We start from the raw sequence: 21,699 nt of genomic DNA on the forward strand, positions 1-21,699 counted from the left end.
CAGACGAGATATCAACGCTATCCTTGTTGAGCAAATACCAACGCTATCCGCACGTAGAAAGATTATTATTTGGAAAGGTAGCTTGTGATCGATTGGTATCTTCGAAGATCTAGCACACATGTACGTTGAAAATCCCACAGATTTGGATTTTAGGTACCTTTGAGGGAACGGCAACAACGAGGTACAGCCTAACGGTGAATTCCTCATCCCAAAACCTCCCGAGCAATACAAGAAACGCTAACCTAAGGATTTGGATGAGCATTCATGCTATGTGAAGAAGAAGCCCCACTTGCCTTCTGTGACATCTCCTAAGAACATCTGAAGACTAAAGATCCTCACCCAGCTCCTTCTCTTCCTCCTGAGTTCCAGGGAAGAGTAGCACTTGGAAGGAAACCCTGAGCTAGTGTGAAACAACATCTGTGGCAGCCTACGTGTACAGATTGTGGAGCAGTAGGTCATATGACAGCCTTTTGCCCTCAACCAAAGATCACGCACTATAATGATACCGAGGCTTCGCCTGAATTATAGATTAGCGGATTCCAGCCTCACATCAAGGCGTATAATTTTGTACAAAAGAATCAAAGATGCTATTTTGCATACACTTCAGTTGTGTATTTTTGCTAATATCCTTTTTATCAGCTAAACATTTTTAGCATTGTATATGTAATTCTTTTGAAATAAATATATATTCGGTTTTTCAGTTGAACATATATTTTTGCTCTTGCATATTTGTGCAAGAAGAATCCTATGCTTGTTGTTGTGTGCTGCAGGATAGATACTTTGAGCAATTCATATATCTATCTCTTTTCTTGGACGCAAAGCTACTAAACTAATTTATGATTTTAGTATTCTATGGGTACGGATTCATTCATCTATCTGCAATGAAGATTTACAGGATCTCTATGATGTTTTTGTCATTATGCATGTGCATAGACATGATAATTATATTCATGGTTAGTTAGTACGAAAGGTACGATACGGTACAGTACGATAAAATACGGTACTAATTGGTACCTTAAAATTTTTTGAGGTACGGTACGATATTAGTACGTTTTTTTTATAAAAAATACTTCCTAAACTTAAAAATTGTAGACAAGAAGTTACAAAATAGTAGAACCATGAACATAATGTCATCATGCCATTAGAGTACAAAATTGCTACAAAAGGATAGGCCAAAAACTCATGGCATGGGCGACCGCCAACATGCGTACATACATGATACAGTATACTACATACTACAATACATCATCGATGGGCTAGAAGGAGATAGATGCCCAATGCCTAGAGAGCTATAACATATCAAAAGTCTACATCATCACCAACATCTGCATGATCATCAACATGATCACTACTAGAGTGTCCATCAAGAGAGTTCTCTGAAGAGGACTCTTCGAAGGTGGACGAGACACTCTGGGGATCATTCTCGCTAAGTAGGTTGCCATCATCATCAAACAAGGGCTCTCTAGGCAATGGGGTATCATCATGAGGGGGCAATGGAAGCTCACTATAGAGCTCCATGAAGATTGCCTCCTCCTCCTTATCAGGCAATATGATCGCTTGCCTAATATGGCAATGCGCTCCTGACAAACAGCTTCCTATAGGCTGCAAAGGGCGATGAATGGCTCTCTAGAAGACTGAAATTGCTCCACGCAACAACAACAACAACAACACCACCGCCCCCCCAAAAAAAAACGTACGGTATCGTACGAATCCGTACGGTACCGTACCGTACAGCAGGTACGTACGATTTCAGTCGTACGACGTACGGAACTAACCCTGATTATATTGGCGTCAATTCTCAAATCAAGTTTCTCGCTCCCTATTCAATGGGATGCAGCGCATATCTTATGGATTGAGGATTTTTCTATGGATTTCAATTATCGGCCGAAATGCATGTAAAACTATCTATCGCAAACATGTTTATAGAGAATAAGGATCTCTATGCCTGTGAATCATTCTTATCTTATGTTATACTGCACTCATGCAAGAGTTGGTGACTCTAGTGAGTGAGTATTTGCACCAAGGTCACCGCGAAACTTTTTACTATTGAAACGAAACAATGCTGAAACGATTTATTTTGGAACAAAACGTTTCAACACCGACTAGATGGACAGTGAAACATTGGACAGAAATGATCATATACATAAAATGTGAAGGTACTGGCCAATAAGTATAAGATGATATTAGCATATTTCTCATCAACAAACAAAGAAGACATACAAAAGAGGAGAGAAAACAACAAATAGTATGAAAGAAGGAAAGAGAGAGAATTATAAAAGTTAAAAAGCTCACAAAATCACAACCTTTTCCCCACATGAAACAATATGGTTTCAATGTGCAAATGAAATGTTTCAACACTGAAACGTGAAACGAGTTTCAAAGCCACCGAAACGAGTTTCATGGTGACCATGATTTGCACTCATGGAAGAGTTGGTAACTCTGTTCAGTGAGTATTTCATGAATTCATGGAAGAGTTGGTGACTCTGTCCAGTGAGTATTTCATGAACTCATGGTATCTCAAGGAAAGAGGAAACTCTGCCGAGCATCTATGGTTTCATGGAAGGGTCGTTGCCCTAGTGAACCATATGGACATGTGAAGCATGTTCGGCTTGGGCAAGCATATGGATCATAGGAGTGATGCTCTTATGCAATCCAATGGCATGACAAGATGTTTTGTGGCTATGTATTTTGCTTATTCTCTTTTTGTAGGTACTCAAAGCTACCCTTGGATTTATGAATACTTATGACACAGTTGACTCTTGTGCTTGTGTCTGCTTATTATCAAAGTTGTTGACTTGGGATATGGCTAATGTTTCTTTCTCGATACAGTTGGCTCTTGTGCCTGTATCTAACTTCGGCCACACTAGATCCGGACTTATGGCTTTAATGCCCGGATTATATTGGTTAGCAGTGGATATGCTATACTTGAAGAGTATTCCAGTGGTATCATGCTTATACAATTGGGACAACTACTTTATAAGACAGAGGGGATGTCACTTCACCAATCTTGATCAGTGTTTTGGACCAAGCCCATACACAAAACAGAACCAAGATGAGAACGGGGATTTTCCACAGAAGAAAGCTCAAGCATTCACTGGCACAGTTTGGCCTGAAAGATGGCTATAGAACATGAGCACTGCAACTGCTCCCCACGGGAGACCAACCACAATCGGAAAACAAATGCTCAAACTTAGATCACTTGATCTTGATAATTATGAACAACATAAGTATCCACAAATCTGAAAATGACAATGCACAACTTGACACCTCCATTGGGGCCAGAAAGGGCCGGCCCCCCCCTCAATACTAATGTATTTCTTGGCGTATTTATAAGTACAAGGTACATGGACTTACACTTAGCCAGATTTTGTCATAATAGAATCCATGCATAATGAAATCACTAACCAAACAAGGATTTCTCAACATAGAAATCCGTTGTAGAAGATCAATCACGAACAATCCTCACCTTACCTGGGTTGAACTAGGCCCTCACCTAGTGTTCCGGGACCATGCACATACAAGCACTCCCGTACTTACACTAGCTCAGCTCAACCATAGTGACTGGATTGTTGGTTCTCCCAATCTTTCGCTTCCGAGTCCCATCTTCTTGTCCAAATCCCATACTTTCAGATTCTCAGCACTACACAAGGGTTGGTCGGCTGTTCCAGAGACTGTACAGGTGTTGCCCGGCTTCTTCAGAAATAGAACAAGGGCTGGTCGATTCTCCTGGCTGAGTATAGGGGAGTGGCCGACTTGCTCCAATCACATCTTAGGGTTGGTCGACTGGCTCCAGTAGGTCATATGGCTGGTCGACTTTGTTCCAACCAAGCCCCAAGGCTGGTTAGTTGCTCCAGTAAAGCCTCAGGGCTGATTCGCCTGCTCCAACAGCACCCCCAATCTAATCGAATTCTTCTCTTAGCTGTATGAACAGCCACACGGCTGGTCGGCTGTATGCAAGGTCACAAAAGAAAGAGAGAGAGAACGTCGGGTTTTTGTTAAGCACGTCAACCGCCGAGAGAGAGTTAGTCGGGTAGGCGAAGGCTCTTTCCACCACGCCATCACCTTACGTGGCCTGAGTCCACCCTTCGTTCGTGTCAAACCTTCATGGCAAGTTTCATTTAAACTAAACTTTTTTCAAATGGATTTTTTTTGGGCACCCCACTTAAGTTGGGCCTTGGTCACTTTAGAATATTGTCCGCCCACTTATTATTATGTGTGAACCTGCAAGCCTTATAAATTTGAAGGTTAAGAATAACAATATTAAAATAAATGAATACACCATACTTACCACCTGTCCACATGCAACAAAACATGTCAGAATACAGGGCAAGCTTCACAGCTCATTGGCAGGCGTCCCCACTCAGTAAGTGGCACATCAAAGCACACTAATACACAAATACAAGTCACGCGCACAGGTAATGGACAAAATCTCCCTTTCATGAAACTTGTACAAAACATTCTAGTCGGGCACTAATCTGGCGCGAGAGAATGTGAAAACCGTGGCCTTCCTATGGAGTGACAGTCCCATAGGCAAGACGTGGTACAAACACGGATCCTTCCATGGAGTGACAATCCCATGGACAAGATATCGTCATGGTCATACACAGGTGGCACGATACAGGCTCCCAACCATATGGCACAATCCTGATCACACACGGGTGGCACGAAATTGGTTCTTGTCCATGTGACACAAAGTGACTGGCCCTTTCACATGAGACACCGGCCTGGCCTCATGTGAACATGGCACAAATTTGGCCGCTCTATGGAGTGACAGTCCCATAGAAGTGGCACCAGCAATGGAGATGGACCAAATGGGTGGCAAAATGGTCACATCCCCCCCGGCTTCTAAACAGTTGACCTCAAATGAAAAGCCTCAAGATACGCCTGCAAAAGTTGCGGGTAATCAGCAAAATAATCCTCATCTACCCACTTTGCATCAATGGGTAAATAATTTTTAAACTTCACAAGGTATCTCCTAGAAAGCTTTCCAACTGGGAGCCTTTTCTCCTTGTGAAATACAATCTGCTTTGGCTAGAGGATCTCCTCAAGCTCATGAACCTCTAGCAAATCTTCTGTGACAAGCTCGTTAGGATATGGCCCCACATACTTCCGCAAAAGACTCATGTGAAAGGCATTGTGAATCTTCCAATGATTGGGTAAAGGAAGCCGGTAAGCCACTTCATTGATCTTCTCAATCACCTTGAAGGGTCCATAACACCGAGTAGAAAGCTTAGGGTATGATCCCTCTCGTCCTAGCTTCTTCCGAAGCCTAGCTTTCTCAAATTTCAACAATACCCAATTACCGTATGTGACTTGCATGTCCCTTCTATGCTTCTCAGCAGTCCTCTTATGCTTGTCTTGAGGCCATGCAATGGCTGTCCGCACCTGAGCAAAGGCCACATCCAAATCACACACATACTCATCGGCTGCAAAAATCTATCCTTTGTATGAAGGATGGGTGGCAAGATCAAACCAGGCTTTTCCTATGGAGACATGTACCGTGTTATTGTAGGCAAACTCTACAAGTGAAGATACTTCTCCCAATGGATTTTTTGATCTGCCACATAACACTTTAGCAAATCCAAGACAGCTAAATTTGCAGCCTCACTTTGACCATCTGTTTGCGGGTGATAGGTGGATGAGAACTCAAGCTCAGTGCCCATGTTGTCAAATAGAGCCCTCCAAAAGAGACTCGTAGTCCTGGGATCTCTGTCCCCGAGAATGGACTTAGGCATACCATGATGCTTAAATATTTGAGCAAGGAAAAGCTTCACCATATGATCGGCTTTAATGGTTTTCTTGACGGGCAAGAAGTGAGCTTGCTTGCTTCCACAATGGTCCAAATAGCATCATTCCCATGCGGGAATCTAGTCTAAGTCCATAGTAATGCTTTTCCATGGGCAAAGGCTGAAGCAAACCTGGAAGCTTTTGCCAATCAAATTTCACCTTCTGGCAAGTTATAAATGCGCGTACATAAGCCTCAATGTCTTGACGCATGCTTGGCCCCAAAAGAAATAATAAATGCGCGTACATAAGCCTCAATGTCTTGACGCATGCTTGGCCAAAAGAAAATATATATATATATATATGCGTCAAGACATTGAGACTTGAACCTGTCCACAATGGTCCAAATAGCATCATTCCCATGTGGGAATCTAGGCAAGTCCATAATGAAGTCCATAGTAATACTTTCCCATGGCTGCGAGGGAATAGGCAAAGGTTGAAGCAAACCTGGAAGCTTTTGCCGATCAAATTTCACCTTCTGGCAAGTAATAAATGCGCGTACATAAGCCTCAATGTCTTGACGCATGCTTGGCCAAAAGAAATATCTCCCTATCATGCGTGTCGTAGGTAAAATACCTCTATGACCAGCATAAGGTGGAGCGTGACATTCCTCCATAACTTTTGGACGCATATCCTTCACCACACATACGCAGTTATCCTTCATGAGATAACCCTCTTTGCTCACATAAGTAGCATGTGTATGATCACCCATCAAATCAGCCCAAATATGGCAAAAATCAGCATCCAAATAGTATAAATCACACATGGTAGTCAAATCCCCATGTGAGGCCACTGAAACAGCAGTCACATATGGCCTCCTGGACAAGGCATCTGCCACTACATTCTTCTTTTCCGGAGTGTGTATAATCTGAAAATGGAACATAGAAAGGAAATTTGCCATTCTCATTTACTTCTCTGAGAGCTTTGTTTGAGATAAAAAGTACCTCAAAGTTTTTCGGCTTGCATGCCGACCACTCTCACCATGAAATACATGCTTTGAATCCACTAGGCCATCGTGCCTTCCACTAGCTCCAACATGCACATATTTGTTTCCTCCTGTCCCATTTGGAGTATATGCATGGCGAGAAGTGACCAACACCTCTTCCTTGTGCACACAAGACCTCAACAGTTGAGATGTTGGGTCTCCATGCTTCAAACGAGGTGGATTCTTGAACATTAACTCTCCATCCTCTCCTCCTTTGAGATCACCCTTTCGGATGAGACCAAATCCCTTGGCTTCTTGCCCGCTTCACGACCCATAGACTCAAAGGTCATATCCACCATAGCTTCAGCTTTCTTTCCTTCAATGACACTTTGCACATGAGAATCTTCATGCAAAAATTTCAGCTCTTGCTCCTTTGCCAGCAAAAGCTTCTTCATGTGTTCCAATTCAACCCTCAATGCATCGGGCTCATCCACATGCATAGGCTCTTTCCCACGGAATGGATGTCCCATCAAAGCACTGTCCTAAACCCTCTCAAGGGGCTTGTGCCTTCCCTACAATCCATCAGAATCTTGAGAGGCACTTGATTGACCCCTTGAATTTGGCACTTCCAAAGGATTGCCTTGGCTGTCCATTGACTCAAGTGTCTATGTGATTGCTTCCGATTTCAAAACACCGTCTTCCCTCTTGAGAAAGAGAGACAACCAAGTTGTGATACCAATGCAACTGCTTCCCACAGGAGACCAACCACAATCGGAAAACAAATGCTCTAACTTAGATCACTTAATCTTGACAATTATGAACAACATAAGTATCCACAAATCTGAAAATGACAATGCACAACTTGACACCTCCACTGGGGCCGGAAACGGCCCCCCCCCTCAATACTAATGTATTTCTTGGAGTATTTATAAGTACAAGGTACATGGACTTACACTTAGCCAGATTTTGTCACAATAGAATCCATGCATAATGAAATCACTAACCAGACAAGGATTTGTCAACATAGAAATCCATTGTAGAAGGTCAATCACGAACAATCCTCACCTTACCTGGGTTGAACTAGGCCCTCACCTGGTGTTCCGGGACCATGCACATACAAACACTCCCGTACTTACACTAGCTTAGCTCAACCACGGTGACTGGATTGTTGGTTCTCCCAACCTTTCGCTTCCGAGTCCCAACTTCTTGTCCGAATCCCGTACTTTCAGATTCTCAGCACTACATAAGGGTTGGTCGGCTGTTCGAGAGACTGTATAGGTATTGGTCGGCTTCTTCAGAAATAGAAGAGGGGCTGGTCGATTCTCCTCCCTAAGTATAGGGCAGTGGCCGACTTTCTCCAATCACATCTTAGGGTTGGTCAACTGGCTCCAGTATAGGTCATATGGCTGGTCGACTTGTTCCAACCAAGCCCCAAGGCTGGTTAGTTGCTCCAGTAAAGCCTCGGGGCTGATCGGCCTGCTCCAACAACACCCCCAATCTAATCGAATTCTTCTCTTAGCTGTATGGAAGGTCACAAAAAAGAGAGAGAGAGAGAGATTCTTCAGTACGTCGGCCACCGAGAGAGAGAGAGTCGGGCAGGCGTGAAGGCTCTTTCCACCACGCCATCACCTTACGTGGCCTCCGTCCAGCCTTCACTCGTGTCAAACCTTCATGGCAAGTTTCATTTAAACTAAACTTTTTTCAAATGGATTTTTTTTGGGCACCCCAATAAGTTGGGCCTTGGTCACTTTAGAATATTGTTCACCCACTTATTATTATGTGTGAACCTGCAAGCCTTATAAATTTAAAGGTTAGAATAACAATCTTAAAATAAATGAATACACCATACTTACCACCTATTCACATGCAACAAAACATGTCAGCATACAGGGCAAGCTTCACGGCTCACTGGCAGGCGTCCCCGCTCAATAAGTGGCACATCAAAGCAAACAAATACACAAATACAAGTCACACGAAAACAGTTTCAGACATGCAAAGATGAATGCACGTGCACACGTAATGGACAAAATCTTCCTTTCATGAAACTTGTACAAAACATTTTAGTCAGGCACAAATCTGGAGCGATAGAATGTGAATACCCTGGCCTTCCTATGGAGTGACAGTCCCATAGGCAAGATGCGGTACAAACACGGATCCTTCTATGGAGTGACAGTCCCATGGACAAGATACCGTCCTGGTCATTCACGGGTGGCACGATTTAGGCTCTCGTCCATATGGCACGATCCTCGTCACACACGCGTGGCACGAAACTGGTTCCCGTCCATGTGACACAAAGTGACTGGCCCTTTCACATAAGACACCAGCCTGGCCTCAAGTGAACATGGCACAAATATGGCCGCTCTATGAAGTGACGGTCCCATAGAAGTGGCACCAGCAATGGAGATGGACCAAATGGGTGGCAAAATGGTGACAAGCACCATGGGATTTTATTCATTAAAGTGACGTATAATGTTTATTAGTCACTGTATTCACACATCATTAACGATAGGCTGGACATATTATTATGAACAGGTGGACAGAAGGAGGCACCTAGAGAAAACTTGGGCTACAAGCTGGAAAAAGCATAAAAAGGGATATTTTGAGCACTTCTAGACTCTTTTGGCAAAAAGGAAAAGCGGGCAACTCATATATAGAGCTGGTCAACTTTATAAAAAGAAAAAGGAGAGGCTTTTGTTTTTATCATCATGCACAGCTGACTACAGTTTCTCTCTCTCCAACATCTCGCCGTACAGCAAGCGCAGCTGGTGGTGGGCAGCCTAGATGGTCTAAGGAGAGTAGACTCAGAGCACTGGGGTAGGCAGGCTTCAAGAGAGGGCACTCCACACTAGATCATATCTTTACACTACGGGGGATCATTGAGGAGGGGAGAGCTCACGAGAAATGGATATACCGCTGCTTTGTGGATTTCCGCAAAGCTTTTGATACTGTCCCACGGGCCAGATTAGTGAGGAGACTGCAGGATATGGGAGTGCCAACAGAGATGCTGTGGGGGATCATTACACTCTATGAGTCAGTCATCACAGGCAAAGTACGAACTCCAGGAGGTGACTCAAAGATCATACACAGCACTATTGGGGTGAAGTAGGGCTGCCCCTTGTCTCCTACTCTATTTGGTCTATACATTGACGAGATCTCGGATTACATAGACAGACAAGGAGGACCAGGAGCACATTTGGCAGGAGTCCTAGTACCGATCCTCTTGTATGCAGATGATATTGTTCTTATTTCTGATTCACCAAAGGGGCTGTAGAGGCATTTGGATGCATTACGGGCCTTTTGCAAGGACCGGGACCTTACTTTGAACCTTGCAAAGACCAAGGTCATGATCTTTAACACCTCCTCACAGTGGATAAGTAGATCTACAGTACAGTTTACATCCAGTGGAGAGCCTGTGGAGTATGTTACCTCATATGTATACCTTGGGATCACTTTTTATGGACCTCAGTTCTCGATGTGGAAGGCGGCCGACGCTAGATTGATGGGGGGATATGCAGCCCTTGGCTCGCTAGAGAGTACACTGTATGGTGCCCCCATCTGGGGTCCTAGCTTATACCACAGGAGGAGACAGAGGAGAGAGCAAGCCGAGACAGATACAGAGGAGGTATATGATGGGTGGAAGCCGATGGAGAGGCCCCTAGTGGCGACGATGATCTCACGCATGATTAGGAGTAAGCCATCAGTGCCACATGAGATTGTGCGAGCAAAGATGGGGGCTGCACTGATAGTGATAGAGGCTCTATTCCAGACAGTGACATACAGGCATAGGCTATGGGAGCTTCCACTTGATAGATACCCCCAGCTAGCCCTGGAGTCCTCGCGACAGTTGACACGTGAGGGAGATACAGAGTGCTGGTATGCACAAGTAGGCACTTGGTTTGGCATGCACGGTATGCAGATGGAGGCACACTCCCCGTTCCAGGGTTGTTGCCGTACGTACGTACGGATCCATACATTATGGTACAGCCGTACGGTACGGTGCCGTACCGTACTGTACGGATCCATACGCAGTCATTTTAAAAAAAATAAAAAATATGAAGCGTGTGTGGCGAGGCCCAAATTCAGGCAATTGTAGATAAGCGACCACGTTGCACTTTATTTTGGGCATTTTTGTGTGTACTTGCAAAATCGAGATGAGCAAGATGAGATTTTGAGAGCTTTACATAGAGAGCTTGAGAGTGTGGATCGTTGTGTGCCCGCTCATGTGCACGATCTCTCAGCATTCCTCTAAGCCAGGCAGCTCCAGATCCAGGCTCTGCGAGACGAGAGAGCATTCGCAGGGGAAAGCTTCCAGTTCGTCGCACCCAACAGAGGCGTCCAACTCATTCACACTCAGATTCCCGAGGCACATGACGAGGATGCACTGGAGCTTGTTGTTGTTGAGCCAGAGTTCGATGAAGAGGGCAATGGTATCAATGACGGAGGCATGCTCTCTTCAGAAGACTCATCATCTTCATCTGATGATGAGATTTGAGACTCTTGCGTCTAGACAACTGTAGTGTTTCATTGTTTTGCTTTTTGCACTTGTGGACCAGGACATGTGCTGTAGACATGATATTTGTACTCTCTTTTATCATCTATGACTTTCATGGTTCTTGCTTATATCACTATGACATGAGGTATTGTGTAATGGGCTTGGCAACTGATTTAAACTTTAAGTAATGAGGTTCACTCTTTATTTTAAGTATTTTGGTCGCTATGTCTACAAAATATTCAAGTTTCTAGGACTGTTTACAAATGGTACGTATTGTTTACGTACCTTGAAATTTGTTCCGTACAGAAGTACGTTCCGTATGTACTGATAGCGTGCCGTACACTACGTACCTTTCCACCTTGCCCCATTCCAGTACAGCATAGAGGCCCCGTCATTTGCTCTCAGCCGCACAGAGCGGAACAGGGTTATTAGGAAGGACATTGTCAAACTGGATACAAGGAGGACATGGAGTTCACCTAGTCGTCTACTGGGGACGAAGATGGCCTTCAACAGAGATCACCTCCTATGCCTGACAGAGGATGGGTTCATCATCCGTCCACGCTACATGGACATAACCTATCCTTTGGGGTGAGATGTGCGATCGGCCAAATCCGCACCTCGTCCCACCAACTGAGAGTGGAGACTGCCAGATATGGACCTAGTGCAGCCACACCAACGGACAGGATATGCCAGCTCTGTCACACAGAGCCCGAGACAGAGGACCATTACATATGCCAATGCCCTGTATACTATGAGATTCGGGGGAGGTTCCACTGCCTCTTCCGAGCTGGGTTCGGACCACTTTCCAGGATCATGGACTTCCTGGATCAGAGATGCCTGGGACTTTTTCTTCTAGAGCTCCGCAAACACAGGGAGTCCTTAGTGAGATCCAGATTAGCTGTACTTGCTCAAGGACCAGCACAGAGAGCTCTCACCGACTTCTTCCATACCAGCACTCCGAGGGCCGGCCGATCCACCCATCATACCCAGACCACAGGGTAGTGTAGGAGCTCGGCCGAGAGCTGTGACACTTGATAAAGCCACTGAGTTATGCAGAGCTCGACGCCCCAGACCCCATGGCCCTCGTCCACGGCCACGCCACCACAGGAGGATCCGGGCCATCATCTCCCATCATCGCAGGACCTTTTCGCGCCAGCTCAGTTTTACCACCTTGAGCACCATGTCACAGCGGCCCATGAGGGATGTATTAGGGTGATATGAGAGCTCTCTGCTCATGTACCTAGATCAGATTTTAAAGTTCTAGATTTTTGTTATCTTTCTTTATTACTATTTTGTACCCAGGATGATGTACCTCATGGATATGATGTAACCTTTTGGTCTCATAGGTCATTTTGGCCTTTTGAAGACGTTAATACAACTTTCTTTCTTTCTTTCTTCTCTCTCTCTCTCTCTCTCTCTCTCTCTCTCTCTCTCTCTCTCTCTCTTCTGTGCCCTGGCCATTCAGAATAACCATACAGTGCTGATTTCCCACTCCTTTTCTCCCTCTTGCGCTGGCCATACAGTACACTGCAGCTGGTTGTTTTCCTTGTCCTCCCCCACCTGGTCAGTTTGGACAGTCGTACAGCAGCTTCAGTTCAGCAGCCGTACAACTGTACAGTTCCCACACGTGGTTTCAGCCAGTGCTCTTCTCTCTGACGGATTACACCGTACAACAAGCGGTGATTGAAGTTCTTTTAGGACTGTTTGTGACAACTTTGCGCTGGTTTGTGGCTTGTCATCTGCAAGGAGAGACAAGCTAGAATATTATATATGCTCTGTGAAAAGTTGCCGATGCTTTGTGGAAAATCCAGTGCAAGTCTGCACCTACATCTTGGCTTCTATCTCAATAAAGAAGTTCCTACGGGGGGGCCGGCCATTTTGGCTCAGTGAGGTGTTTTTATATTATTGTGGCTTCCTGCTGTGTTTTCGAAGTCAGTTTGCATATTTGAAGTGTTTGTCTATTGTTCCAGGTCCTCCAGCGGTTACAGCCTCTCACAACAGTTTCTCTCAAATTTTTGGAAGAGGCTTTGGGACAGTTTTCAGCCTCGAAAGAACACCCTCTTTCTTTGGCTGCCATTGGCGGTCAAATAGCGGCTTGTCCGAGGTGCTACCACCCTCAGGAGTCTCAGCGACATTGTCTTTGGGATTGTCCGAAGGCTCAACGGGTTTGGCAGCAGATTCGCCGCATTTTCACAATGGACAGGACCTCGACCCATATCATTTCATAGGGCACTGACACTTGGGCCATTGAGGCTGAGTTTGTTATGGCTCAACTATGGAGCTCATCGCAGGTCCAAAGCTCGTTCAGAGATTGAAAGCTCGTTCAGAGATTGACATTGCATCTTTGTGTCTATGCATGCTGCATGTGTGTGCACAACAGAGACATACAGACATGGGTGTGTTTGATGTAAGCGGTGGGTTGTTCATCTGTTTTTCATCTTGTTTTGTGCCCATGTATGTGTTTACATCTGCCACATGTTGGCCATGCAGTTCTGAAACGTAACTAAACTATGAAACTACATTCACAAACCCACAAAATAGTCATTTTTCCCAAGATGTGAAGAAGCTTTACATGTTTGAGTCCAATGAAAGGCTTGTATTAGATCACATGCTCACATTGATTACAAATCAAGAAGGGAACAAGTGTTTTCAAAAGTAATATTTCCAACTCTTAAGGAATAGATAGAAACTCAGTAACCAGGAGAGATTTTCACTAACCAAGCACGCACAGGTCTTCGTAGGCCGACCAGAAAAACGAATCCAATGATAAAGCCTGTGTGTAATGTGCTATGGCTGCTTGCCTTCGATCTGTATGCCTGTCGAACAAAGCGCGCATAAGAGCAAAAAAGAGATGGCAAGTCGTGAGATACACACAACCATATCCACTCACATGCTTAAATAAACTTATTTACATGCATGCATACATACGTGCATGAAAACAGTCATGCATATGTGCATGCCATTCAGAACATACTTGCATGCAAGCATACATACACACACACACACACATGCATATGTGAATACATGAATGCATGCATGCATTTATGAATGTGCGTACATACGTATGTGTGTGCATGCATATTTTGTATAGACACGTGTACATAGACACATTCATACAAATAGAGAGAAAGAGAGTGATGAAGAAAATCACGAGCCAAGGCCATTGTATGTATTCCAAATTCATAACAGACAATCTATTACACCTCTGAAGTCAAAACACTTACTGTCAATGATCTGTTTCATATGTAAGATCAAAGGAAAACAACCTTTGTGCACAGTATTTTAAAGATAGGAAAAGCTAGCAATCTATACAGCACCAGTGATTCATACAAAGTCTCACCGACATATCAATCCTAGCATGTAGTAGCCTGCTGCACCATTGGGCACCTACAAATAAAGAGTTGTTTATTAGAGGTCTGCAGTGCAAAAATTGGAATACTTAAACCAAAACTCTTCTGAACATGCCTTATCATGAACAGTCAGGTGGTTTAAAGTCCAGCAGACAGTTCACAGAAGACAAAGGTCTCTTCAAATTTTTTGTGGGGAGAAAGGGGAATTCACAAGTGAGTGCCTGTGATGACATATCCCTCTCTTACACTTCACTTGCAGTTATGCTCCTTTTTATTTGAGATGTGAACTCCCCAAATATCCATAGTTTGGTGTCTTTCAGCAATTCTTTCCTCTTTATAGCCCTGCAATCCCCTGGACCTTGTCAGCCCTCCACACGACAGCTCCAGATCAAGAAGATTCACCAGCAACATAGGGACACTCCCCCACTATTAGTGGATATGGCGAGCCTCTTGTTGAAATATATGAGTGATCTTACATCCATGCGTTGGGTGTGCATCCATCATAGTTGCCAGGCGTTTCATGAAACACGTTTCATAAACGTTTCTTTCAAATCCCAGAAGTTTTAAAACGTTTCATACAAAACGGGGGGGTTACAGGCCTCAAAATTTATATACAAGTTTATAATATGTAAAAAATATGTTGCCTTCCCTCCAAAACAATATTAAACATGCATCATTTACACATTAAAACATGTTTTCAAGTAAAAACTAAAGAATCTGGGTAAAAAACGCTTAAATCGTAGAGTTCCCATGTGGACATGAATGAAACGCATTTCATTCGTTTGAAACGTTTACGAAACATTTCGTTTCATTCAAACAGAATGAAACGCGTTTCATTGCAACTATGGCATCCATGTATTGGAGATGCATGGTGCCACTTAACCTTAGTGTCTGTCTAGGTGACAATATCCTTTGTGAGGACGAAGGGTCCTTGGGCTAAGGCATAGTTGTCACGGTACGAAAATACGATACCGTACGGTACGATACCGTACGGGAATATTCGGTACGATATGAAATTTTGGGATACGGTACGATAAAATACGGTTTTTATTTTTTACACTTACAAGCTATGGAGCTTCAAGCTTGAATGTGAGGGAAGGTTGGGAGGGGAGGAGTCTACAGTGCTTGAGAAACCAGTACATGGATATGTGTCTCTCCCGGTTGGATCTCCCGATTGTCTCCAAAAAAGAACCTGGATGGGTAATGCAATACCAAAGGTCTCCCAGTGTAGCGTTTATGACTAAGGGACCGTCCTTGCACAAATACGAGGAGTGCATCTAGGGTGATAAGTTTAGGGACTCCTCTCTAGATCAAAATGGCCATGTCCAAATGTTCTCCCTCGTGCATAACTTGAGAATCTAATTGTCTAGCCTACCTATACCAGGGATCCCCAAGTGATGTAGCAAGATTCTCTCATCCTACCAATCAAGTGTACACTACCAGTCTACCTCGCCAGATTTTTTAGGTCTCTCCACAACCCCATATGGAATACTGAGTGGACACGAACGTTGCGAAGTATTGCGAGCATTTGGGATCTTCGTAAAGCAGGGTTTCTATTTTTTTTTAGCATTTGGAATTTTTTTTTCAAGGAAATTTTTTTTTTTTTGGGGGGGGGGGGGGGAACCTAACTCGTACCGTACGGTATCGTACGGTATCGTACCGTACGACTCGTACGTACGAATAGGTTCGTACGCGTACGAGAAACAACTATGGGCTAAGGTTAAAAGACTTTTGTAAAAGTAGCTAGGTGAGTGTGTAGGTGGAAGCTACCCTCACTCCATTAATTTAGGGAGGTGGAGAAAAGGTAGGGGACCATGGAAATACGCAACTTTGTGACAATCTTTGTGATAATACAACGTAGTGAATTGCTTTGTGGAACTCATGTGTTATGCTTAGTGGTGACCTCATTACATTGTGTTAATTTCATTGCTTTGTGGATCTAATCTTGCTTAGTGACCATCTTTGTGATTAGCATTATACATAGTGCAAGCTTAGTACTCCTTTAAATTTTAAGTTGGCATCGAAGTATCTTTCCTTTGGGACTACCTTGCTCATGGAACATGTAGGAAAGGGGCATAACCAAGTTCAGATTTGGTAATGGATCTAAGCCATATGCATGAAAAGCCAGGTGATAACCCACACATGAGGGATCATGAGCCAGCTCAAAGGTCGAAGTACACCATAGATCCACTCATCATAGAAAGTAGGACCTAGACATGGAAAGACTGCCATGAATCAGCCATAGAAGCATAAGCTCCAAGAAAGGTAAGTGTATAGATGTCAAATGATCAAAAGGTATTAAAAAAGTACAAAGTATATAGGCCACGTGCCTTTTATAGTCCCAAGGCCACATGTGCCCTAATCCCATATGCCATGCTCCATGTGCAAGGTTGTTAGAGGCGTCAGAGGCGTTTGGTACGAGGCGGGTATGGTACGCGCCTCGAAAGACTCATATTTTTTAGAGACATTAGAGGCGTGTTAGAGACGTCTATGTATATTACATCTATATAAATTATTTATTTACACACACACACACACACACACACACACATATATATAATATAGTGATAGATAGATGTAATATATATAGTGAAAGTTGAGAGAGAGAGAGACTAGAGTGTGTATGTATGAGCCTTGAGGGAGGGAGAGAGAGAGTGTGTATGAGAGGGAGAGAGAGTGTGTGTGTGAAAGAAAGAAAGTTGTATTAAACGTCTGCAAAAGGCCAAAATGACCTATGAGACCAAAATAGTCCATCATCATCATCTAGATACATCATCAAGATTCAAGGGTACAAAGTAAAATGAAATGAACCGGTAGTATAGAGAGAGCTCCAAAAGTGGGTATAAAAAACATCATCATCCTAGTGTGTTTGAAGTTTGAACTTTGAACTTTGGGTCTTGAGAAAGGCTTGAGGGAGGGAGGGAGAGAGAGAGTGTGTGTGAGAGGGGCTGCCTTGGGCCCTTAAAGCCCCCGTCTAAAGATTCAAACCAGCAAAAAAATTAAAATTAAAAATATGTTGATGCCTCGATCAGGCAGTCGTACGCCTCAAACGCCTCGAACGCCTCTAACCGTTAGAGGCGCGCCTCGTAACAACTATGCCCATGTGCATGTGCATACTAAAATTCCTTCAGTACAAACCATCCCCTCCTACAATGATTTCGTCCTCGAAATCAATGGGTGGTCGTGCACCAATAAAACCATATACAAAATGCTATATACAAAAGCCAAAAATCAACCATAACTAGGTGTCGATGCCGAGGACAAACATGAATCCCCAAAGTTGCATGATCCCCCAGGATCCAATGGAAAGGACGATGGAATATTGTTGAAGATGAAGCTAACCATGTTCCCAGTTTGAGGAACCACCACCGATGATGAAGGTAGCCATATATCCCCCAAGATCAAATGGAAGATGTGGGGAGCCAATATCGATGAAGAGGCCAGCCATGAGTCCTCCTGGGACAAATGGATAGCTGCAGTATGCATCACGGACCCTTGAAGCCAATGTAATAATAGCTCCCATGTCAAAAGGAAAGCTAAGTTCAAGGAAAAGCTTATAAGTCCATCCTTGCGACCATAATGTAAAGCCAACATCCAAGGTATCCACCAAATGAAGCCATAACTCATGGCTAAAATGTCGAATGGTCTTGGTATGAATGAATCACCGTGTAGACCAAGACCAAGATGCGTCACATGTGTATCTAGATGACATGCCACATAATCACCGTGTAGACCAAGACCAAGATGCATCACATGTGTATCTAAATGACATGCCACAAAATCATCTACCATACATCTCAAGTGACATATGATGCATCCAAAGATGAATGTTCTAGCTCCAAAGAACATAGGATTGCATCCACAACCATGGAAGCGAAAGGAGCATAACTCACGATCGACATCATGCAAGATCACTCCATCAATATGTGTATAATCCTCCAAGGCAAAAGCATGATCGACAGGATAACCATAAGCATCATCATCACACTAAATAGTGACAATGTGTCCACACATGAGAGATAAGTAGAATCATCCACCAAATCGCTAATCATAGAATCCCCAAGGTCACTAAGGTCATCCTCATAGGTATGGTCTATCTCCCTCAATGATGCCCCTATATGACCTATATCCCATGATATGCTGGCAGCACAAGGCACCCGATTGGTTGAGATTTTCCCCTTGCTTAGTCTGAAATCTCCCTTTTTAAAATTTCCAAACTTAATAGAAGTCTCTTTTCCAGAAAAAAAAATGACCCGGAAACAACTCTGGATATTTGGGAAACACTCAAACAACCTGTGACTGCACAATGAAGCTTAGTTTTGACAATTTGTTTCCGCCAACAAGAAAAAAAGACCCCAAGACCCTGTAGAGCTTTTGTTGGGTGCTTTTAGAGGAAGCACGTGACATTCTAGTTTGTGACATCTTGGTGAGGCCAGCTGAGCCTTCAGGCAATCCCAAAGGCAAGAAGAAGTCTCATTTCTTTTGATGGCCTTGAATGAAGCATGATGTGCATCACTATATGTATAGTTTTGCCAAGTCTACCAAAAGTCAAAGCCAGACACCACAAAAGCAGTTGCGTAGCTTCTTGTCATGTGCACACTGTGTATCTACCGTGTGCTACACGCACACAAGACTAGTTTCTAGGTTTGGGGAAGCTTGGAGCTAGGCAGGCTGATTGGCGAGCTGAGTTAGGGATAGACTAACGGGCGGGCACCCAAGTATGGATGGACGGGCGTCCAAGTGTGGACGCTCGATGACCGGCCAAGAGCCTATAAAAGGGTGGCCAAGGTTAGTCATTAGTCATATAGAGTCTCGCGTGACTTTGTGAGAGCTCTATGGTCAGGAGCCTGGATCTAGTGCAGACGTGCACCTGCTTCATGCAACCGAGGCCGGCAACAGTCTTGAGGCCCACGAGGGTAGCTTCGTGGCGGTATGGGACGTCACGAGGTAGAGATTGGTCGGTACGTGCATCTAGTTAGCTCAGCTCGTGACTCGGTGGGGACAGCCACGACTTGTGGGCTTGCCCACGCCTGTCGAGGTTGGGAGGTGAGTCAAGCCTACACCCCCGTCATGTTTGTTTCGTTTGTTTGCAAGTTTCGAGTCTTGTACCAGGAGCGTTCCACGAGGAGATCCTATGGGGATTTGACAGTGGTATCAGAGCAAGCCTCGTGAACGAGCAAGTCGGTAGGTAGAGGAAAAGAGGTCGAAGCAAAGGTATGAGTTCGAGAAGCTTGCTGTTTTTTCTGTGCATACTGTTGTTTTTTCAAATTCAGTATGTTGCTTTTTCATCGTGGGAATCCGTGAAGAAGGGTTGGTCTTGTATGGGTTGGTTTGCTTAGCAAGAAGAAGGGCTAGATGTGTTTTCAACTGTGTAAACAGTTTCAAGAGAGAGAAAAGTAGAGAAAACCAGTTTGTTGTACGTGAGAGAGAGAGAGAGAGGTGACGCTTGGTGGTGGTAGCGCAGCCGTTTATGCCAAGAAGCTGCTATGCACAGCCAGGCACAGGTGGTGCATCGTAGGCAGGCTGGTGTACGTGGTCAGGCGACTCTTGCACTCGGGCTAGTACGTGCAGGCCAACGCAGGTGCGCTGGTGTGCACAAGCACAAGTGCGCAAGTACAGGCAGGCAGGCGGGCCCGAACTCGCAGGCAGGTAGGCTGGCACGTGTGAGCATAACCGGCCAACTGTATGCGCAGCAACAAGTGTAGGCGCACAAGTTTGAGCGCTGGCGACAGTAGAGTGCAGGCGATGCCCGTCGACAAGCAAACGGGTGGCGCAAAAATTAACAAAAAAGCAGTTGACAAGTTGTTTTTTTTTTTAGCTTTTGTTTTTCTTAGAAAAAAAAAACAATCGCCTGCTTTTGGTATTTTCATATGCACCTAAGGTTTTATAAACCCACACTTTGGAAAAAGGGTTTTTTTTTAAACCCAAGTATTACTTTATAAGTGTTTTTTTTCTTTTTTTTAAGAAAACAGAATATATATATTTTTATTTATTTATTTATTTTTTGCCAAAAAAAAACACAAAAGCAAAAGCTAAAGTTAGCTTTTGGGGAAGCCTATATATTCCCCTTAAGCGGGCTTCTTGCCACACATCTCTCAAGTTCTCAAGTTCTCAAGCTCTCGAGTTCTCTAGCACTCTTATTTGTGCAAGATCAATCTTTTCTCTCACCTTGCCCTCTTCAAGATGTCAACCCAAGAATCCAGTTGGAGCCCTTTATCAAACGTGAGGAGCTGCTGGCTACGGAAGACACCGATGCCGATCTTTTCGACGATTATGTGTGAAAATCAGATTTCAAAGAATTTAACGTTGCTCTCGAAGCTTCTTCCTCGGACGTCAAGCACAAATTGCCGCGCAGATGCAAGCTTTACAAAACTCCATCTCTTTGTTGACCACTACCCTATCTACTCTTTCGGGTATGGATACCTTGGCATCTGCTTTGGGCCCCAATATTACTCTGGAAGAGTTTGGGGGCGAGCAAAAGCAGCGTACCAAGGAAATAGTGGACACTTGGCTACATAAGTGGCCAGTCCATTTTCAGTTCCATCCATATGACGATGGGAAAAAGATCCAATTAGCAGCAGGTTTCCTCTCAGGCAAAGCTTTGCTTTGGTGGAAGGAACTCAACCCTAAACCAACAACTAGGACACAGTTCGAAGACGTCTTCAAGAAAGAATTCCTCAAGAAGGAGGATGACTATGATATTGTTGTCCGGTTTACTACTTTCACCATGACCTCGCAGAACCTCACTTATGAGGTCTATCTCCAGAAATTTAGGGACTTGTAGATGAAAGCTACCAAGATGGATCCCACCACTCTTTTGGGTTTCTTCGTAGCCGGTTTATCCGACTCATAACATTTCCAGGTTAAAAACAACAAATGCAAAACTTTGGATGAGGCCATTCATTCCGCTCATATCTATGATGATACAATGGTCTCTTCCAAGTCTAAACCCGTTACCAAGCAGGGAACAAGCACAAAAGGAAGTTCTCCGCAACAATGGCTAGCACGACTGAAGGAAAGTCTTCGGGTTCTCATGTGAAAGTTCATCCTGTATTTCATGTAAGTAGACTTAAGGAAGTACTGGGTTAGTTACTCCTCAAGAAATCATAGATGTCGAGGACATGACATTTGTTCCACACGAACCTGAA

At 44.1% G+C, this 21,699-nt stretch overlaps 1 protein-coding gene across 6 annotated transcripts in view; it reads right to left on the reverse strand.

The window, feature by feature from the left end:
• HBT (CDC27 family protein) overlaps positions 1–21,699 on the reverse strand; it is an 88,728-nt gene that overhangs the window by 39,052 nt on the left and 27,977 nt on the right. For all 6 annotated transcript variants that reach the window (XM_086780049.1, XM_086780044.1, XM_086780046.1 and 3 more), the window contains exons 4-5: positions 14,542–14,588; positions 13,920–14,017 (exon numbers count right to left, since the gene is read on the reverse strand). In XM_086780049.1, coding sequence (XP_086636175.1) covers positions 13,920–14,017; positions 14,542–14,588 — 145 coding nt within the window. The remainder of the gene's footprint in view (positions 1–13,919; positions 14,018–14,541; positions 14,589–21,699) is intronic.

This window comes from Cibotium barometz, chromosome 41, assembly GCF_041138505.1.
Source record: "Cibotium barometz isolate CiBa-2024 chromosome 41, ASM4113850v1, whole genome shotgun sequence".
In the NCBI taxonomy this organism is placed as follows: domain Eukaryota; kingdom Viridiplantae; phylum Streptophyta; class Polypodiopsida; order Cyatheales; family Cibotiaceae; genus Cibotium; species Cibotium barometz.